At 43.1% G+C, this 23,526-nt stretch overlaps 1 protein-coding gene across 1 annotated transcript in view; it reads right to left on the bottom strand.

Moving 5' to 3' along the window:
• The window catches only part of lin37 (lin-37 DREAM MuvB core complex component), a 68,354-nt gene continuing 44,828 nt past the window's right edge, over positions 1-23,526 (bottom strand). The window contains exons 8-10 of the mRNA XM_084337038.1: positions 22,808-22,939; positions 5,162-5,235; positions 1-1,680 (exon numbers count right to left, since the gene is read on the bottom strand). Coding sequence (XP_084193164.1) covers positions 1,593-1,680; positions 5,162-5,235; positions 22,808-22,939 — 294 coding nt within the window. The 3' untranslated portion in view covers positions 1-1,592. The remainder of the gene's footprint in view (positions 1,681-5,161; positions 5,236-22,807; positions 22,940-23,526) is intronic.

Below are 23,526 nucleotides of genomic sequence, written 5' to 3'. Positions count from 1 at the left end.
ATTAATCTTCTAGATTACCGTAATTCCTCTAATAGTAACCGGTATTCAATTAAAAACCGGGTCTCTATTAATGACCGGGTGCGCTGTTGAGCTAAGCAATTATAAGCCGGCCTCCTAATACAAGCCGGGTTTCATGTATATTCGAGGAATTACGGTATTTCCCTCAACGGATTTACCATAGGCAATATATTTTGTTATTGTTGTTATATACTGGCCTGGCTGTGCAGTAAATACCATATAATGGTATGGTGTTAATGTTTACCAAGAGAGTAAGCCTACCTCAGAATTGTATAAAACGAAGTTATTATTATTATACCAGTATTGTGATTGCACTATTTTACTTTATTTAACTTTTTTGACCACCTGTAATTGCACTGTTTACTACCGTATTTCATACAGTACTTGGTTTCAATAAATGAACCCAGTACATTTTACTGGGTTCAAACTGACACAAAATGTTGATTTATTCATTATGATCTGTTTGAAAATTAGAAATATAGGCCTCTCTCTTATACATGCCTCCTCCTAATACAAGCCTGGTATCCGCTACAGTCGAAACAAATACAAGCCGGGGTTACTATTAGAGGAATTACGGTATATTCAAAAAGTAATCTTTATTCCCCTACCACACCATGTAGAATCACTCACCATTCCAGAAAATGTTTGGCATGTTGTTGGGACAGAGGGAGTGATTGTATGTGTAAAGTAAGATGGATTGACCCAAGTGATTTATTTGTGACTACAAAAGAAAAGTTTATGAAAATGGAGAAACAAATATATAGTATTGAAGTATTCATGTGTATCTACAGTACTTACTTACTTTTCCAAACCTATCTAGTCACAAATGAAATTCCATACTTTTATCCATCCTATCAAAATGTACTTGTATGTTCAGTAAAGAGTTTACTAGGATTTACCCCTGCACAACTGAAAAATACATTTCTATAGGGTGCTGGCTAAGTCACTGTTACAATGTTCTGATTCTTGACTCATTGTGGGGCGGCGTGGCTCAGGGGTAGAGCGGGTCGTCCAATGATCAAAGGGTTGGTGGTTCGAATCCCGCTCAAGCCCATGTCCATTCCACTGCCGTTGCGTCCTTGGGCAAGACACTTAACCTACTTGCCTCGTATGAATGTGTATGCATGTGAATGAATGTTGGTGGTGGTCGGAGGGGCGATGATTATTCGCCACGCTTCCGTGAGTCTGCCTCAGGGCAGCTCTAGCTGCAATTGTAGCTTACCACCACCGGTATGAACGAATAATGGACTCTGTAAGCGCTCTGGGGTCACTGGGGTGTCACGAAGAGCGCTATATAAATCCAATCCATTATTATTGTGAGATCATCTATTTATTTATGTTTTAACTTGACCTCACTGTATAAATACATATTGTGACCACAAACTAGACACCCAGAGCATTCAGAGGATGTATATACGACTAGAATGCAGTTTACACTTCACATTTCCTACAATATCAAAACATCAAGTGTCCCACACTCTCTGCATGTGTTCGGCAGATGGCAAGTGTGTTCCAATGTAGCCTGCTACCCCGCGGCTTCATTTCCCGTTGTGAAATGCCGAAAAAGTACCCATCTAGCGGTCATACATTTCCTTCATCTCCTTAAGGATCTTGATGCTTTCACTGTATCGTAACTGGTTCTTGTTGGAGGACTCCTTCCATCTGAAACAAGAGAAATTACATTTAGGCATTTGGCTGAATGTTTTACCCCAAAACTACTTAAATAATCGCTTTGGATCAAATAAATAAGGATTATGTCAACATTTTTGTAGCACATTATCCTCTTTTAAACATGCATGCGTAAGTAGGGTTAGGATATATGGGGAAAATAAATATCACAATATCCACAAGGACTACTTTACATAAGGAGAAATCATTGACCTGTAACAAGGATTGAAAGTAGGGCTGTCGCGGTAACCGCATCACCGCAATCCTGCGGTGTGTCAAGGCACTCGCGGATGGAGAACAGACAACCGCGACAACCGTGGTAAAAAAAAAAGGGAGTCATCATTTTTAACTCAGTTCATTTAATGACGAGATTGCCTCGTGCGTCCGTTTTCCAGTAGCATGAGCTAACTTCACGTTTCCATACAGTTTACAACTCAGATGAAATCAGGAAGTGCCGGTCATGTAACGTGCTTGTTATAACTAGCCGGACTTCGGGGTAATTCCATCTGTAAGGTAGTGACAGTAGACCAGGAAACCGTTCTCTCAAGGACTGGGCATTTATTTCTGTTTGCCGCTTTCTATTCTTAATGTTATTGACTAACGTTACACGGAAATTAAGTGCTGCCTCTCTCTACCGTCCCCGCTACACTCAGGACTACATTAACGTTTCCCTAATCCCTACGCTCACTTCGTTAACGTTATTATAGCTATTATGATCTGTAATGTCAACTGAATAATGTTAGCTTTGTTTGCAAACGTTAGTAAACGTTCGCTATCTATAACGTTAGCTAGTTTTCCCCCATGAACAATGAAATAACAAGTTGCGATATTGTTATTGACTAACGCTACACGCTAATTAAGTGCTGCCTCTCTCTACCGTTCCCGCTACACTCTTGACTACATCAACGTTTCCCTAATCCCTACTCTCACTTCGTTAACGTTATTATAGCGATTATGATCTGTAATGTCAACTGGATAACGTTAGCTTTGTTTGCAAATAACTACTCTGAAGGTAGGCTAGCTATCTATAATGTTAGCTATAGGCTAGCTATTGGCTAGTTTCCCCCAATGATGAACAATGATGACACAAGTTGTGATATTTAACTAGCTATGTATGTGCATTCAAATTCACTAACGTTAAAATAGTGTTATAATAACGTTAAATGTTCGCTCAAATAACGTTAGTTTTAAGTTGGAGAAGGGCATATATCCCACAACGCATCACTCTTAAAAAAGCAGGCAACACCCTAATCTACTTTTATCACATTTCAGAACGTTGAGGGAAAAATGGATAGATTTCTCAAACATATTTAAAATAGTTTCGGGACTCCTACGACCGTAGACTTTTTTTCTAATCACGATCGCGGGGTAAACTCGCATGTCTTAATAATAAAAAATATATATACAGGTGAAATTAAATGAAAGTCCCAGATGACATCATTGGTAGCCATATTTTTAAAAACACATTTATTCTCAATAACTGTCGAACTAAATCAATGTGTGCAAAACAGATTTTGGGGGATTTTGTGTGAGATTAGGTGCAAAATATTCAGCATTCCCCGCCAACAGCGAGTATACTCGTTATTGGCAGCCAATCGTTGAACAACAACAACGAGTATACTAGTTATTTGATCGCTATTTCTTTTATTCGATATATATAATTTTTTTCTCCCCATTTTCTATTTTTCTCCCATCCCAATTTCGTATTATCCAATTCTACCCTCCCCTGTCTCGAACGTTGTTAGACCATGCCTCCCACTGGTCGGCTGCAATGTGGACCAAGCCTTGCATCACGTGTCCCCTCCGGTACACGAGGAGGCAGCCGTCGCATCTTTTCACTTGTACAGCGCGATCTCTCAGTGGCGAGGAGTAACGCGTGGGAGGCTCACGCTGCCCCCGTTGCTTCCTGATTCTGCTGTACAGGTGCACCAACCGACCTGTAGGAGTCGCTGTCCACAACGCCCGATCCCCACCCACCGGCTTTCCCACCTCCTAATACTGCCAATTGTATTAGTATGAACGACCAGCCAAGCCGGAAGCAATGCCGAGAGCTGGGCTCGAACCCAGCATATCCTGCGTTAGTGGCGAGTGCCTTGCCCACTGCGCCACTTAGCCGCCCCTTTATTCGATATTTCTATTCATTACAGGCGCATGGACTCGGGTTTAACATGGGGAATCCTCATGAGAATGTAAAAGTACAATACCGGCCGCATCACGCTAGACGGCAGTATCGGGCACCCTTTCTACCCTTGTATCTTTCTCTGTGGGACGGCCCCAGTTCTCCGGTTTCACTTTTCCTTGTCGGGCGAGGGGAGTGGTTCTCCCGGTTCCATCGAAGCGCGTCAAATATATCCGATCCATATGTTGTGGTGAATTATGCCGTAGACTAAATGGACATTGGATATACCAGATGGCAATTACACAATTGGAATATTATCAGATTTTTTTCTCCCATCCCAATTTCTCACATTACATTCACCCTGAATGTTGACGTTATCCAGGTGAAAAGTTAACTTCATTCAAGCGAGGCATTGCAACCGGAGTAATCTAAAAACTCTGCCTCCAACCTGCTGCTTCATGAGCAATGGCGCCATAGTCTGTAAAAATCAGGTGACTGCAAGTTCTGCAACTAGTGGATGTCCCTCATCCTTGACATAAATCATTTGATGTATAATTAAATCAAAGGAAATGCGTTTGTTTTGGCAAAATTATTCTGCTCTGTGTGACAATAAATAAATGAATGATGATATGCAATTTAAAACCAAAACTAAGGCCTCAGTATGAGTTTAAGACGTGAACATGGTCATGTTTGTTGATTTTTATTTATTTTTTTATCCCGATCTTCTGAAAATCACGTGATCGGCCGCCGATCCCGATCACGTGATCGGATCGGGACATCCCTACTCCCGGCCACAGGTAAGGGCGATTTGACGTACATTTTTGCTTGATCCTACAATGCTTTCATACCGATCGGGCTGATAACCGTTTTTAGTGTTCAATGCGAATGCCGTTACTGACAATCAAATAATCAGAAACGACCCCCCCCCCCTTCCATGCATTCATGATGGAACATAATAGCTATGATCTAGATTTGATTTCGGGATAATAGCGTATACAGGGAAGAAATGGCAACGTTTCAGCATTTTATGAATTACCCTAGACCGCTCTAAAACCATACTTATATTCACCACGGTATAAAACGGGAATGTATGGATGGAAACATTTCTTTTTTGCATCTTGAATGGAAGATAGTTACTGTCAAATGACCATGGTATTGTATCCATAGCTATAATATAAAATATAGATTTAGCTCTACAAACAAGGTGACTCAGTCCTATATTTTAACGTGTGGCAATGCAACCACATGGCCCGACTAATCCCCGGCGCTGAATGAGTTAAGTCACGATATAAAAGAAAATATAATATACAAAATATATATATCGTGATTTATTACCAATATTTTAAGTAAACATACTTTTGCCTCATCTTTTTCCAGCGTTCCATGTGGTCGCATATGAGGGAACCCGGTACAGGAGCTGGATCTGTTAACTGCAGATACAAACAAACATAGGAGGCGATTATGATGGATGCATGTAGTAACTTATGATAATAATTCATAGGGCTCATACTCCAAACACCTGAAGGACATACAGTACATATATACAGAGTACATACAGTGGGGTGCATCTCCGTGTAGCCCTTTCATGAGAGTATAGATATGCCATTATGAATACTGGGGATGAGTCAGAATTGCTCTTTGATAGTCACTGGGAACTATTTGAATATAGTTAATGTATGGTTTTGTTTTTACTTCATAGTGAACATGAGATAATCCAACATGCAAGCTAGTGTATTTCCAGGAACAAAAGCAAGCTAGATGCTGTCTCAGTGTCTAGTCTCGCAAAAATCCTGCATGGGCGCACACAAAACTATTTAAATAATAATAAATAATAATAATAATAATAATGCATTTTATTTAAAGGCCCCTTTCAAAGCACCCAAGGGTTAAAACAAATACAATTACACAAAGTAAAAACACAATATTACAGAGTTACACATAGAGGAGCAGTTATAATAAACTTAAAATTAAAGTGAATATGCCAGAATAAACATGTGTTTTGAGACGGGAAACAAAGGTGGGGAGATTGTCTATTGCACGGATGTCTTGTGGTAGGAAATTCATTTTAACATACAAAAAAAAGAGAGTCCAATTCAACTGTTGTAGAGCAATATGCAACCGAATAATGCCTTCTTGCCACTAGTCAACTTTCACCATGGTGTCCTATTCATAACGGCAGGTAAAAGTATTCCGTTTAAACTTGAGTTCAAGTGATAAACCTGTTCAGATGGGGACTGGTGCTACTTGGAAAAGGACCATATAGTTATCAGCGGCACGGTGGAGCAGTGGTTATTTAAAAGGTCCTGTGTCTTATAAATTGCCTTTTCCAGTGTTTAGCATTGTTTCCTAGCAATGGGGTTTGTATCAATGGGGTCTGTGTCTCTAATTCTCATTTTGGCGGATTGCTCCAATTCAGTTGAGACAATCTCCTCCCCCAGTGAACTAAGCTATTCTGATTTGACTCGCTGTCCTATGTAGCAAGGAACTGATCTGCAGTAACGCCCCTCTATGGTTGTAGCGCAAACATTCACTCAACAACAGAGCGAGTGGAAATACACTTCCTCAAGCGGGTGCCGACAGAGAGAGGCAGAGAACGAGCGAGCGAGAGAGATAGAGAGGGATAGAGAGATAGAGAGAGATAGAGAGGGAGGGACAGGAGCTTCTCGAAACACATACACACAACCTCCCGACCGCAGGGATGGGGCTTCTCCACTCGCATATCACTGTCAAAATATCTTTGACTTCCACGCGCGCGCCCGTATTCCGATCCGTGCAATAATATTCACAGGGGTATATATTGTCATCTGAAACAAGTTACCAATGCATTGTCCCGTGGGATTATGCCCCCCGTGGCGAAATTAATTAGTATCCCCCTCAATCTCTCTCTGTCTGCCTCTGTCTGACTGTGGGTGACTGTCACTCAAAGCGCTTATGGGCGGAGCCCAGCCCAAAACAGCTTGAAATCTTGAAGTGGAAAATGCTGCTTTAGAGTACTTGATTAGAAATACAAAACGATGAATTATTTTGAAAAAAAACTTTACAGATGCGTTCCATAGACTCACAGGAATTGTGTAAAGTTGCCCAAATAGTGAAATAGCAAGACATGTCCCCTTTAACACATTGAGTGCCACGCACTTCCGTGCCGCCCATTAAACCCATGTAAACGTAGTTGTAGTTTGTAGAACTAAACCTATATTGTATAGTATCGCTATGGGTCTAATAACGCTGTCGAGTCTCATTGAGCTACTTCTGGTCAACGTGCAAAAAACAGATTTTTTTTTTTTTTAGCGTTTATCGCTTTTCTGGTCAAGCATGACCGACAAACAGGTTGAAATGGGATGTAGAGCAGGGGAAGACATTCTGAGAAATGACGGTGGGTCCGGGAATCGAACTCGTGTCCCCCAGATCCGTGACGAGCACGGTTTTCCCCAACGCAGAAATAGCGCCGAGATATGCGGTGAGCTACGGGAGCTCCCCCAGATTCTTTTTTCATCCTAACATTTCCGTTTGATACCGTTTTGAATATGAACATAGTCCGGCCGCTTCTGAGCAATTCCAGGGAAAAGACACGAAAACAGTGTTTTTGTGTAACCTGATTATCGGATCTTCCTGAAATCAACGCTAGATCATCACTATTATCCTTTGTGGTGCATGCATGCAATGTGGTTTAGACCGGCGCGCACCCCCCCCCCCCCCCCCCCGCATCCCAGCGGCAGAACAGCCAGACACAAACACATATTATAGCTTCAATCGCAGTAGAAATAAATATCAGATCAACGCAAGCTGGTCTCTGAAGTAATGCAAAAAAAAGAATCCAATAATCTCATTGCCATTCCAGTTATCCACAGCGATCGTCCCTCCGACGTTATTGGGCATTGCTCTTCAGCGGGCGGGCGGGGTCAGTTGTCCAAGCCATCCCTATAAGCGTGTGTTTTGCCGGAGTGTTTAGGACCCGCCCCCATGCCGCAGCTCGGTATAGAAAATAAACGAACCCATTTCTAACCGGGTGCATTACTGGCCGAAGGCGTTAGAGGGCGGTATAATACAGTCTACCAGCTTAGACACACAGTATGCACAAGGTGTCCCGCTGAATTATGAATGGATATACCGGTAGATAATAAAATAAATACCGTGACAGAAACGTAGATCTACGTTTCCGGCACTCAACGATCGGATGACAGAACCGTAGATCTACGTGAACGGCATTCAAAGTGTTAACACTCACAGCAAGAAGGTCCTGGGTTTGATATCTCCCGGGCCTTTCTGTGAGGAGTTTGCATGTTCTCCCAGTCTCTCCAGTCTTCATTAAAAAGGAAGGTACTGTGAGATCCGACTTGTTTTTCAATGTGTACATAATGTAAATCAGAAATGTGATTGCGCCTTAAGAAAAAAAACCTGAACATTTTCAAAACCATTCTTTTTTCTTCTTTGAAATAAACAAACACTGAACTGTTCACAGGGAAGAGGAAGGTGGGAGAGGGGTTGGAGAGGGACAAAGAAAATGAATAAAATATCTCTCTCTAACCTCCAGGTATCTCTCTCTCTAACCTCCAGGTATCTCTCTCTCACCTCCAGGTATCTCTCTCTCTCTCTAACCTCCAGATATCCCCTTCTCTCTCTCTAACCTCCAGGTATCTCTCTCTCTCGAACCTCCAGGTATCTCTCTCACCCCCAGGTATCTCTCCATCTCTCTAACCTCCAGATATCCCCTTCTCTCTCTCTAACCTCCAGGTATCTCTCTCTCTCGAACCTCCAGATATCCCCTTCTCTCTCTCTAACCTCCAGGTATCTCTCTCTCTCGAACCTCCAGGTATCTCTCACCTCCAGGTCTCTCTCTCTCTCTCTAACCTCCAGGTATCTCTCTCACACCTCCAGGTACAGTGTTTCCCATTAATTACCTACACTGTGGCGGCCCTAATTAGTCCCGCCACAGTTGTATAATGAACCAATTTTTTTTTTTTTATATATATATATTTTTTTTTATTTAAAGTTTGCCAATAGAGATGTATCAGTAGTATTGGCAGTGGTAGTAGTCGTAATAGTAATCCAGTATATATTTTTTATTTTCTAAAAAATAAACCAGTTCTACACAGGTAACCACTTTTGCGACATTTCTTTGATGGCTCAAATGTCTGCTCTAGTCCAGGGCAGTGGCGGACTGGGACACAAATTCAGCCCGGGACATTCAGACGCACCGGCCCACGCACCGGCCCCGAAACCGGCCCACACAACGGCCGTTATGAAACACTTGTCCAGTATTAAACAACCCAAGGCTGTGGCTAAGGAGTCAACATCAGGGAGACCAAATCTACACCCCGCCCCTAGATGTGCACTCGTGCACAGTGCACACACACACACACACCGTTACTTTGGCTTTTTACTTTTTACTAACATCTTAGTGCCTCATTAGCCTAGGGATTAAGGATACATGAAGTATTAACTACACCATAATAATATTGAGGTTTTGATCCATAGAAAGGTCTGTGCTACACAATTTCAGTTAGATTGGATTTATTGTCCTTTAATTTGGCACTCATGACATTAGTTGCTTGCCGTTTAATCAACATCGAAAGACCCCCCACTTCCTCCCAGACACCCATTGTCTGAGAGTCTCTCTCTCTCTCTCTCTCTCTCTCTCTCTCTCTCTCTCTCTCTCTCTCTCTCTCTCTCTCTCTCTCTCTCTCTCTCTCTCTCTCTCTCTCTCTCTCTCTCTCTCTCTCTCTCTCTCTCTCTCTCTCTCTCTCTCTCTCTCTCTCTCTCTCTCTCTCTCTCTCTCAAACACAGCTGCCCTGTGGCAGACTGACGGAATCATGTCTGCTATTCAGCGCCAACCACCATCAACAACCTTCATAAATACATTCAACATTAATGGAATAGGCTAACTACCAACTTAGCTGTAGCAGTTAGCTGTTATATGCAATCACATTTGTTTAACTACGGGGTAGTAGTTGACCGAGTTGTTAGCTTAAGCTAGTTAGCTGTGGTTATTTACAAACATGTAGATGAGACTAATCATATCGAGAACATGGCTAACAGTTGGGAATTCTAAGGTACATCTTATTTAAGCATGTAAAATGGCAACTAATCAATTCAATCAATTAGATTACCAATATTATATCAACATGAAAATTTGGAAGGGAACATAATAGTATTTTATTTTAGTATTTACTATTATAATATTAGTAGCCGATTAATTTGCAGCCCGTCCTAGGTTCTGATTGGCTCTCTAGGTTAGCACTTTAGCTTCTGATGCTGTGGTGGGCACTAGTCCTAACATTGCTAACTAAACTTTTAGTCAGAGAAAAAACTTCACGAGTCACGACTATTTATGTCCACGTGCTGTAAGGAATCAGGAATACGGAAAGCACATTGTCTTGTAATAGAATGACTGAAATCACTGCAAGAGCTAGTATAGGCTAGCTAGCCCTCATGAACCAGCAGACACCAACAGTAGAATATGCACTAGGCTACTGCACGCACCTGTCATGTTACTGTTGGTTCCTTCCACTTGAACTTCATCATTATTAGCAGCAGCAGCTACTCTAACGAGAGCCCTTCCTCTACTAAACATGTCTGTAATTTTAGAACATTGTTCTGCGTCTTTTACTAGCAATTTTTGTTTTTTTATTCTAGCTTTTTCAGCTCCACTTTTTTTTTTTTGCGTTCTCCATTTCTGCGCTTCTAGGCCTACTCGCGGTTGGGAGGAAACGTGAATCTCATTCACTGATGTCTCATGTCTCATTCAAGACAAAAACAAAAGCATGTCTTTCACTTAACACCAAGAAAACAGTGTCTATGATGTTCACAAAGTCACCAGTAGAGGTCACTCACTCTAATGTGTTTCTGGGAGAGGCGGAGCTGGACATTGTACATTAATTCGGGAGCATGTCTATGTTCCCCGGGTCCTATGTTCCCCGGGTTCTATGTTCCCCGCTTTGATTGATTGAAATTTTTAGACCACCAGCCCTGATTCCAAACTCTAACCGTAACCAGTTCGAAAGAGGGCCTAAGCTTAACCAGTTCGAAACAAGGCGGACATTCATAATTAATAAAATAATAAAAATTAATAAAAATTTCAATCTATTAATCAATCAAGCGGGGAACATAGGACCCGGGGAACATAGGACCCGGGGAACATAAGGATGATCCCATTAATTCAAGTATCTTGGGGTCACATTGGACTCTACATTGACCTTCAAAAAGTCATGTGAAGAAAGTGACAAACAGTCAAGTTTAACATCGAAAACTTCAGGCAGATCAGGCCCTGCCTGCCAGTTAATGCTGCAAGGATGTTTCTGCATTCAATGATTTTATCACACATCGAGTACTGTTTTATCAACTGGTCTCTTTCATATGTCACTACTCTTACACCAATAGAATTACTCTACAAAAAAGCCATAAAAGTATTTGATAGGAAACCAATTTCATTTCATCACTGTAATGTTTTAGAAAAACATAACATGCAACAAGGTTCTGCATGGACTTGCCCCTCCCCCATTGAATGAGTTCATCCAACAGAAAGCAGACACTGGCATTACCACCAGGGCCATCAGTAGAGGGGACTGTAAGGTGCCTTTTCGGTATACTACCTTTGCAAAAACTGTGTTCTCTGTTAAAGGTGGTAACTACTGGAATAGCCTACCAGTTGTGATTAGAGAGTGCCCTACATACTCCATGTTCAAGACCCATCTTAAACTGCATCTTAAGGCAAACCAGAACTGTGATCATTTTTAATCTGATTTAGTTTATGCAACTTGTTTATTGTTTTATTGCCGGCCCACACAATGGCCCACATACTGGCCCACACACCGGCCCACACACCGGCCCACATACTGGCCCACACACCGGCCCACACACTGGCCCACATTAGTGGCCCACACACCGACTCACACACTGGCCCACACACCGGCCCACACACTGGCCCACACACCGGCTCACATACTGGCCCACACACTGGCCCACATTAGTGGCCCACACACCGACTCACACACCGGCCCACACACTGGCCCACATTAGTGGCCCACACACTGGCCCACATACTGGCCCACACACCGGCCCACACACCGGCCCACATACTGGCCCACACACTGGCCCACACACTGGCCCACACACTGGCCCACATTAGTGGCCCACACACCGACTCACACACCGGCCCACACACTGGCCCACATTAGTGGCCCACACACTGGCCCACACACTGGCCCACACACCGGCCCACATTAGTGGCCCACACACCGGCCCACATTAGTGGCCCACACACTGCCCCCCCCCCCCCCAAAAAAAAAAAAAAAAAAAATTATATATTTTATTTTATTTTTTATTTAATTTTTTGGACCAGCCCACTTTGGTTCCGGCCCATCGGGATTCGTCCCGAACGTCCCGATGGCCAGTCCGCCACTGGTCCAGGGGTTCCCAAACTTTTCAGGCCGCGACCCCCGAAATAACGGTGTCAGAGAGCCGCGACCCCCACTATTATAGGAGGTAAAAAAATATATAATTTTCTTTTTTTTATAAATGGAAATGTATGGTTGAAACATGCAAACGTTCAAACGCACACACACTAATAAGCATTGGAGGTTTTTAACCAGGGCCGGACTGGGGAAATCATTCAGGCCAGGAAATATAGTGTGAAATTTTGCCCCAGTCAGGCCACTTTTTAAGCAGGGGGTCTTGCGGGTCCTCCACCAGGATTTTTTTTGTTACAACAACTTCATTTCCTGCATTCTGGTGCAGGATTTTTTTAATTTGTACCCTTTAAATGCCAGTGTTTGTGAAGGCATCACAAATTATTGTTAAAAAACAGGCTAGCATATGTATGATTAGCAACAACACTGATTTTGATGGATCTTCTGTTTTTTTGTAATGTCAGATTGAAAAAATACAATCTTTTATTAAACTTCAGCCCTGATCATAACACCACATATTGATTTTATAATTCTAACCCTTTAAATGCCAGTGTGTGTGTCTGATGGCATATATTTGCAATATATCAAATGCAAAGTAGATTTTTCTGGGGGGGATTATTACAGGCTAGCATGGTCAACCACGCGTGATGAGTCATAACGTCTGGGACCTTGTACAGTTAAAATTTTTAATCTGGCATCAATCGGTATCAAATTGCATTTAATGATGTAATATATGCATAGAGGGTGAGGGAGGGATGAAAGTCTCTGATCCACGTCCGCTCGCGTCAGCTTCGTGTCTAGATCTAACTTACACCCGGAAGGAAACTCATATTTATAATATTAATCATCATCATTATCATCTCGGCATATCAATGACAGGCCCCGCCCCTCTTCTTGTTGTCATGTGACGCGCTGTCATGGCAACTGCTGTTCACCCTTAAACGTCTGTTTCTAGTGGCGTCACTCTCTCTCTGACCATTCTGCCTGCTCGCAGTCCTTATCAGTTGTTATGTGCTGAACCGACCTCGGCATGCCCTGGGCTCTATCTTAGTCTGCTGCTAAACACATTGACTCTCTCTCACCGCCTCCACCACCACATCTACCTCTCTGACCTGGCCCTTTTAGATGCCGTCATCTCCCCCAATATATACATTATATACATTGAAAAAACCTCGACATCCTTCCCTAATCTTGTACAGAGTATGTTTATGGAAATAAACATAACGTTCCAAGGAAAGGTACCACATTTCCAGTGTGTCGTTTTTCTTCTGAGTCTAATGGATTATCTAATGCAGCGGTTCCCAAACTTTTTTGGCCGTGCACCCCCTGTCACCTTCCGACCTAGCTGACGCACCCCCCAATGGGTTTCTGTTAGAAAAAAATTGTTGCTGGTCTCCGTGCACAGATCTTATTTTTTATTTTATCACTTCCCACGGCGACTATGGATAGGGAATTTCTTTATTTAATTAAAATGTTCACGACAACATGGATGCATGTACTCTGCCAGCATGTTTAATATCCATAATACTAAAGGTTTGACTAAGATTTTTATGAAATTTTATTGTAATTTTTTTTTAATTAAAAAAAAATAAAATCCACCATTAGCCTTTTCATGTCACGCACCACCTAGAGGGGGCTCGCGCACCACAAGGGGTGCGCGCACCACAGTTTGGGAACAACTGATCTAATGGATGAGTAAGGTATCAACAACACAACGCAGACTTCACAGGAGAGATTACTGGCTGATAAACAGGATTATCCAACAGTACTGATCTGATGGGAATTGTGGCTCATTGAAGGGAGCTGGATCTTTTCGCTTCGTTCCTTTCCAAGAGCCGTTCAAAATCACGGCTCATTGTGCTTTGATTTTTAAATCAGAATATTTGGTTCATCAGCGGAATAATGACTAGGATAATGATAGATAAAGATACGATTTGGATCAGATTCAAACTTAAAATAGTTCAAAGTCCCTGGAAACAAAGCCTCAAATCGTTGAAATGTACCGGTATGTATGATGGCGGTCAGGTGACGTAACGGAGATTGCGTTCGTCACCAAACCCCGGAGCGGCTAGATTCGCCTGTTCGAGTCCAGCTCACAGCTCTGGGGTTGTCACCAGCTTGGCTGGCCGTTCACACTAATACAATTGGCAGTATTAGAGGGTGGGAGAAGCTGGCGGGGTGGGTCCGGGTCATTGTAAACAGCGACTCCTACAGTTCGGTCGGGGCGCCTGCTAAGCGCGGATAGGACTTGAGTGGGATAGTGTGATCCTTCCACACGCTACGCCCTCTCAATGAGAATCCGCGCTGCCAGGTGAAAAGAAGCGGTTGATTGGCTGGACGTGTGTCGGAGGAAGCACGTGATAGCCTCCACTCTCCCAGACCGACTGTGGGGGGTAAGTGCGCAGCGACCAGGAAGGGGAATGGGAATTGGCATAACGACTAACATTGGGATGGGAGAAAATCGGAGGAAAATGGAGGGGGGAAAAGATCAAAAAAAAATTATGTATGATATCCAACACGAGCGTCCACCAAAGTTTGAATGAAAATATAGGTCTATATTAAAGTGACAAGACGTCAGGGACAGTCCTTTAATCAAGTAATCTGTCCTCGACCATATCCTGGCCCCAAATGCTTATATCCTTATCGCGTTATAGAAGGCAGAAGGAGAAATTAATCATGCTTGTTGCAATTTCGGATCAAAAGAAACTCTGTATGAGAGTGAAGAGAATGATACAATGTTGCAGTTTTCGGAATTCCACCCTCTGTATGAGATGTGTCACGGCTCCCACCAAGTATGACTCGGTTCCCTCCGTTCGTACCAAAGAGCCCCTTCAAAAGAATCAAATGGTCACCTACGGAAACAGGATTGAGGCTAAACTGATTCAGGCCAGGTTAAACAAGGAAATTAAAAGTAGGCCAAAAGAGAGTACAAGGAGAAGGTGGAAAGGCTCTTCCAGGAGGGCAAAGCCAGAGATGCCTGGAAAGGTGTCAAGCCACTTGCTAGCCTGCAAAACAACAGACCCCCATCCCATTTAAAGGGGAACTCCAACATTTTGGGAAATTAGCTTATTTAACATCTTCCCTGGAGTTAGACAAGAAGATACATACCTTTTTTGTCTCTGTGCGTGCATTTTAGCTTTGGGAATAGACGCTCCGTTAGCATAGCTTAGCTTCATCACTGGAAGTGGGGGAGGGTTAGAGCCTTACAGTGCCTTACAGTGTATTGCAAGGTCTGACATTGACCAAACTTGATATGCATGACCTTGGTGGGCTCTAGGTCAACTCCTGAAAAGGGGGTCAATGTCAGACTTTGCAATCAAAAGTTAGGGGGCTAATAACCCTTGCCATAATTTCAGTGCACCCCTAACTTTTGATTGCAAGGTCTGACATTGACCCCCTTTTCAGGAGTTGACCTAGAGCCCACCAAGGTCATGCATATCGAGTTTGGTCAATGTCAGACCTTGCAATACACTGTAAGGCACTAACCCTCCCCCACTTCCAGTGATGAAGCTAAGCTATGCTAACGGAGCGTCTATTCCCAAAGCTAAAATGCACGCACAGAGACAAAAAAGGTATGTATCTTATTGTCTAACTCCAGGGAAGATGTTAAATAAGCTAATTTCCCAAAATGTTGGAGTTCCCCTTTAAGAAGAGAGGAATGTGTGGAGTTTTCAGATAACCTGAACAGCTTCTACTGCAGGTTTGATACACACACCTTCACTCAGGAGAGGGAGGAGCTGACCACCAATCTCCTGTGTAAAGCAGCGACTAGCACCAACCTAGAGTTTCACCCTAGGGAGGTGGAAAGGGTGCTCAAGAGTACAAACCCTCATAAGCAAGATCCTGGAAAGAGCAGTGGCTGCCCAACTGCACCAACACCTGTCCAACCATGAGCTCTATGAACCCTTTCAAATCTGGCTTCAGGAAACATCACAGCACCGAGACAGCCCTCACCAACGACCTTCTCATTGCCACCGATTCCGGTCACATAAGCCTCCTCATCCTCCTGGATCTATCTGCGGCCTTTGACACGGTCTCCCATTCCATTCTCCTCAACCACCTCTCTGACCACCTGGGTGTTACTGGGACTGCTCTCACCTGGTTCGAGTCCTACCTCACTGACCGAAAATAGTTCATCTCCATCTGTAACTCCACCTCCACCCTTGCCCCAGTCAACCGAGGTGTGCCGCAATCACAATCTACATGCTCCCCCTTGGTCACATCATCCGGAAACATGGTCTCAATTTCCACTCCTACGCTGATGACACTCAGCTCTACATCACCTCACCCTCCACTCCTCTCCCCCACAGCACCTCGTCAACTGCCTCCTTAACACCAAGGCCTGGATGTCATCCAATTTCCTGAAGCTAAATAACAAGAAGACTGAGCTCATGGTTGTGGCCAAGCAGTCACTGCTCCGGTGGATGTTGGATGGCTGCCTAATCCACCCTTCCCCAGAAGTTCGCAACCTGGGAGTCATACTGGACTCCACCCTCTCATTTCATTCCCACATAAAAACAATAACTAAATCAGCTTTTTTCCATCTCAGGAACATTTCCAGACTCCGGCCATCTCTCCCCGACTCTGTAGCAGAAACTCATTCACACTTTCGTCACCTCCCGTCTTGACTATGCAAACTCTGTCCTCATAGGGCTACCCAGCAATGCCCTGAACAGGTTACAATATGTGCAAAATTCTGCTGCCAGGGTTCTCACCCACACCAAGTCCTGGCACCACATCACCCCCACCCTCATCCACTGGCTTCCAGTCAAGTCCTGCATCAATTTCAAGATCCTCCTCATCACCTACAAAGCCCTCTACTCCCTTGCCCCCCGGTACCTGACCTCCTCCATCCCTACATCCCGCCCCGGAGGCTGCGGTCCTCCGACTCCGGTCTCCTCTCCATCCCCACCACCAACATGCAGACTGTTGGTCCCAGAGCCTTCTCTGTGGCCGCACCCACCCTCTGGAACTCACTTCCCTCAAACATCCGTAGTGCTACATCCCTGCATTCCTTCAAATCCCAACTCAAAACCCACCTCTTCACCAAATTTGTAAATGACTGCCTGATTTCCTTTCTTTCTTTCCTTTTGATTATTATTTTGTTGTTACGTTGTTCCCTGTTCCCCTCCATTAGCTGCCCCCTCCTGTTAAGCGCATTGGGTCTCCTGAAAGGCGCTATATAAATTTACGATATTATTATTATTATTATTAGGGATGCACGATAATTATCGGGCCGATATCAGCAATTATGACGTCATCCCGATAAACCCGATAACGTTATTGATAGCTCCGATAATATATAATACATTTTTTGGTTAAAAGAAATCCGGTGTGGGTGGATTTGGATGCAGGGCGCTTGTTTTTATTATAGCCTCCTCCCGTTTTGCCAGTACTGTGGTAAAACTGATAGCGTGTGGTTTAGGAACAGGGCGTTTTACACAAATCCAGCGCTCCCTTTCTTGGCTGTGACGTCGCCACGTACGTTTCTTGAAAGCAGCGCGGATCATGTAAACAAAGATGGCGACGCTACAGTGGGGATTGTTTCAGAGGGGAAAAGTTTGCTTGCTATTTGTAATAAATGCAATGCAGAAGTTCCACGAGGAGGGAAAAGTGCAGCGGCTTGTGATACATCCAACCTAGCAGGTCACCTGCGGCATCACCACCGCTGCGATGGTGTGTTATTGTGTTAAAGCCTGCGACGACGCGGGGAGCTAAGCAAAGCTAGCCCCGTTCATGGCTGACGCAACCCTTGGTTGAATACGCAGTCACTTATTGCTCCGTAGTAGCCAGGTTAATTTGCACCACCAAGGACTGCTTAAAAGCTAGCGGCTTGAGCCCTTGGGTCATTTCTGTCAAACGTCTTTAATTTAGCAAACGACTCGTCAATGGGTACAAGCGTGCTCGCGCCGTCGTCGGTGGTGATGCCGCAGGCGACCTGCTAGGCTATGTGTCCACTCAAAGCCTTTCTTTCAAGGCGGACAGCTTTGAAAAAAGAAGAAAAAAAAGCTTCGAGCGTCTTAGGTTGGATGTATTATAAGTTGTTGACGGATTGTGAATTTTCATTTGGAAAAATAAATATGGTCACTTTATCAGTCAAAACTGTTGTCTTGGCTTTTGTTTCTGTTGTCTGGTTAGGTAAAAACTACAGGAATATACATTTAAGTTGGTGTTAAGTTATTGTCCTGGGAAGTCTTTTTATGCATTATTATTATTGTATTGTGATGTTTTGTTTCATGTTGAAAAAAATATATATATACATTAAAAAAAAATTGAATACAATAAATATCGGTTATCGATATCGGTTATCGGCTTGAGGAGCATAAAGTTATCGGTATCAAAAAATCAATATTGTGCATCCCTAATTATTATAAGGCCCCAGGTCCTGACAACATCAGTGGGCGCTTGCTGAAGGTCTGTCATGAGCAGCTGGCTGAGGTCTTCTGTAACCTCTTTAACCGATCCTTGTCTGAACACTCCATACCAATCACATGGAAGTCCTCCATCATTTGCCCAGTCCCTAAGAAAAGTAACCCCACCTGCAATAATGACTACTGCCCTGTAGCTTTAACATCTCTGGTGATGAAGAGCTTTGAAAGGCTCATTCTACCTCAGCTACAGAGGGAGGTTAGTGGGCACACAGACCCACTCCAGTTTGCATACAAGCAGCAGAGAGGTGTGGATGATGCAATGATAACCCTGCTGCATCACACCTACACACAGCTGGAGAAGCCCAAGTCCTTTATCAGGATGGTATTCGTGGACTTCTCAAGTGCATTCAACACCGTGCAACCTCATCTGATGGGACAGAAACTCCTCCAGATAAATGTCAACCCCCACCTCATACTGCTCATTCTATCCTTCCTCACAAATAGAGTGAGAGTGGCAAAGTGGTGTAAGAACAACTTCCTGGACCTAAACCCCAGCAAAACAAAGGAACTGCTGGTGGACTTCAGGCGTGACCCCACAACTCCCCCGGCTCTGGAGATAAATGGCCAGGCAATAAAGCGCGTTGAGGAGTACAAATACCTTGGCACCACCATCGACCACAAGCTCACCTTCAAGACCAACGCAGAGAATATCCACTCTAAGTGCCAACAGCGACTGTTCTTCCTCAGGAAGATGAGGAAGCTTCAAGTCCGACCATCAATGCTGCAGGCTTTCTACAACTCCTTTGTGGAATCTAGGGCTGACCTTCGAATTTTTTTTGGGCAATCGAAGCTTCGGGGCCGAGCTTCGATTTTAATTCGAAGCTTCGAATTGGTAAACGTTGTTGTTTTTAAATGTGCTCTATAAATAAAGTGGATTGGATTAATGAATTAAGTAGCCCCTTTCGTGACTGTGACGCAGCCAACACAGTGTGATTTAATTCAAGGTGGATCGCTGTTGTCGTTTGAACAACTTCAGATTTCATGGGAACTACCAATCCCCCAAATCAAGAATGTTTAAGATGAATGAAGTAAGATTTTGATTATTTGAAATATGGCCTGTGTAGACTAAACTATGCACAGAATTATGTCAGTCTACAAGGTCCGGATTCTACATGGTCCGGCAATGTAGATCTTGTAGACTCCACTAAAGACCAATTATCAGTGAATGTTCATGCATTTTTAAGAAGGGCTACTTCCACAAAAAAACAAAGAACTCTCCAAAACATCTCAGTAGCACCTTATCTAAATGTTCTATTTCATATATGGAGATTCATATTTATTTATGTATTGCATGCATTTCTACATTTTATTTCCTATTTTGTTTATTCATCCCAGTATCTTTCTTTCTTATGTGTGGAATTCTACAAGGCATATACATTCACATTTACATTTAGTCATTTAGCTGACGCTTTTATCCAAAGCGACTTACAAGTTCTGTACGACAGGTCATCAGGAAGGATACAACTCTATCAGCTGAGTAACAATATTCATCAAAGTGTTGTGTGTTACAGTGTAGGTTAGTTTATTAGGACAAGTGCATGACAGTAAGGTTAGTTAGGGTTCGATTTTTTTTATTTTATTTTTTAAATTTTATTTCAGATAATGGTTGAAGAAGTGCGTCTTTAGTCGACGGCGAAAGATTGGATGGGATTCGGCTGTCCTAACTGGGGTGGGTAGTTCATTCCACCATTGTGGGGCAAGGACTGAGAATAGGCGTGTAGGTGGTGTATATGTGTTTGAGGATGATATCCTTCAAACAGGCAATAGTGATGATATAATTTGGGCAGTGCTGAGCTGGGTTACTTTCCTCCAGTGTATTTGTCCCCCGGCCCCACCCAATGGCCCCATGCACACACACACACACTGAAGTAAAAATAAAAATAAAATAAAAAATTTGAAAACAAAAAGGTTTGAATTTTTTTTCCTTTTTTTTAAAACTTCGATTTTTTTTTTAATGTTCGAAGCTTGTGCCATCGAACGAAGCTTCGAAGTATTTAAGACAGCCCTAGTGGAATCAATAATGTCCTTTAACATCACATCATGGTTTGGAGTGATGTGTGCCATCAACCGGAAACCTCTCGACAGGGACGTTAACACTTTGGCTGCCATGGGTTAAATTCATTATCAACCGTAGGTTGCCGGCTCTATTTGTCTATAGAGAAAGTCCCCTTCTTTGCAGGGCTATAACTTTTTAAATTCTATTGCTACATTGCCATTATTAGGGCCCATTCAAAGTCCTATATATATTGTTCATTGTGTAGCAACGTTAAACTTTTTCATTCACATATTCATAGTAAAGTATGGTCTAATGTATAAGTATGTTTTCATCTCTTTCTGCAGCCTTCTCCAGAACGTGATCTATAGCCCCAAATACATTATATTGATGATGCAATACAGTTTTATGGCAATCAGCGCGATATAAAAAATTCCAACTAGACGTACTTCTAGAAGTTACTACACGTCATCTGATGTTGACCGGATGGGCTAGGGGGCGTTTATAATTCCGTGGGCAGCGTTATAACCATCATCTAATGTGGGTCAAATGTTGATAATAGCAGTTAGTATCGAAGACGGTAACTTTACACGCTAAAACTCACCCCAGTCTCCGCGCGCCGTTGGGCGATCATTGTAGAGTAGAAATTTTATCATTATGGGATGTAGATTTACCCGGTCCATCTCCAGCTTGTATAATGGTATATACGTCCAAATCATGTTGTTTATCGAGTTATTGGCAATCGATCGCTATGTAGTGTGTCGAGATCGAGTCCCGGGACCTATTAGCGAGTGCCCGGAAGTAATACGGCCGTCCAGCACAACCTCTACGGCACTTCCTGTTAAGCGATTGCGCCGATCGGCCACCAGATGGCGCTCCTGAACCGCCAGAGAGCTCAGTGGGTCCTCCTGGTGGATCTCAGGCCAGCGGAGGGGACATATGAATCCGATCCCAGATTTTTGAAATATTGATATTAAAGACGCTGTAAGGCGTCTTCGGCAACTTGAGCATGGCCGGGAATGACGTGTTTAGGCGTTTCCCGGCACCTACAGTGTTAAGATCAGCGTCAAGATCATTGGGAAGGACCAGGAGCCACTCAGCAGCATCCACAAGAAACGGACAGTTAAGAAGGCCTCTCAAATAGTTGAGGACAACACACACACACACCCATTACAAACTAATTCCCTTAGGCCAGGGGTCAGCAACCTTTACTATCAAAAGAGCCACTTTTCCCCCCTCCCACAAAATAAAATGCTCAGGGAGCCGCACAACCTATTTACCCTTAAAATGAAGATAACAGTGTATAACGTTTTATATATCCCCAAGCATAACCCACATTTAGCATAAAACGCCTATTTATAGCACACAGTTTGTTGCATTAATGGAATTATAAAGCAACAAAAAGAACAAATTTTACTTTTTATTGCCGTTTTTACCCGTTATAACTAGGGTTGGGCACAGAGAACCGGTTCTAATAGGAACCGGTTCCTAACTTCTGGTTCTGGAACCGGAAGTAACATATTTACATTTCAATTCTTAATTTTGATTCGTAAAAAAAAAGATTAAAACAAATATTTCTTTTTACTTTGTTAATTAATACCCTAGTTAGTAGTTACAGTACAGCAACCAAATTAAACTGTATCAAGTCAACTGACAATGTGAATAGTATGAACAAATTTTAAGATTTACCAAAAAAAATAATAATCTCCTGCGAAATAAGCTGTGACCCGTTTTGACATGCACCTCAAAGAATCGGAATCGAGAAATCGGAAACTCAAGATTAGCCACTTGCAGGCGGCAGGGAGAGGCACGGGGTGTGACGTACTGTATATTTTAGTTGATGAAATATTTTTGTTGATGAAATATTTTTTCATTTCAGTGTCACAGTATGACATCGATCTCAAAAAAATATGATTATTATTTTTTTTTGGCTAGGGAGCCGCAGGTGATTGGCTAAAGAGCCGCAGGTTGCCGACCCCTGCCTTAGGCCGTCGATACAGAGCTTCAACACTGAACAAAAGTGGCTTAGGTCGCTTCGTGCCAACCTCCATCGAAGCTGGTGTTTTTGTATAGTGGGGAGTGTCTATGTATTGTGACTGTATGTTTGTCTTTTAACCACTGCACAAATGAAGTTCCGAAAGGAAAATAAAGTAATTTGAAGTTGAAGTTGAACCTTGTTTACGGTGGGCTTCTCGGTCTGTGGGATCCTCAGGTTGACGGGCTCTCCCGAGGGGCCGAGTGGACAGGAGGTGGGAGGGGGAAGCCGGTACACAGTCTGTCCCTTACCGTTCAGCACATCTAGAACCTGGCAAAACAAACGGACCGAAACAGAGAAGGAATACAATTGTCAGGTAGTTATATATAAAAATACATTTAAATAGAAATACTCCCAGAGAGGAAATTGCAACATGGTCAACACCGTCATCTCACAGCGAGGAGGTCCTGGGTTCGATTCCCGCTTGGGAGCCGGGTTGCCAGGTACCCATGTGGGGTATCTCCCAGGCCTCTGTGTGGAGTTTGCATGCTCTCCCTGTGCTCGCAAGGGTTTCCCCTCCAGAAAAAGATAAACCCAATAAAAAGATATAAAAAAAAAAACATTGCACCGTTTTTTGGACTTTCGCCGATACAACATAAATATATTACATATGGCTATAACAACGTACATTACATACATTTTTCTTGTGGTTGATAAGAACTTTATTTAAGTATTTTAAGCGAGCTCGGGCAGCAAACAAATAGTCCTGAAAACAGATGGCTAAATCCAGATTTGAGGGAGAAGAATACTACAATTGGTGCCAGAATATCACAAACACTGAGTTAAGTGTATTTCATTGTATTGAAGAGATTCAATACCCCAAATTGACCAATTTTCTTTTCCACCATCTTGGGACT

This window comes from Notolepis coatsorum (genome assembly GCF_963971535.1).
Source record: "Notolepis coatsorum genome assembly, chromosome: 19".
In the NCBI taxonomy this organism is placed as follows: domain Eukaryota; kingdom Metazoa; phylum Chordata; class Actinopteri; order Aulopiformes; family Paralepididae; genus Notolepis; species Notolepis coatsorum.
Note: the sequence above shows the minus strand (reverse complement) of the source record. Positions and strands in the feature narration are given on the sequence as shown.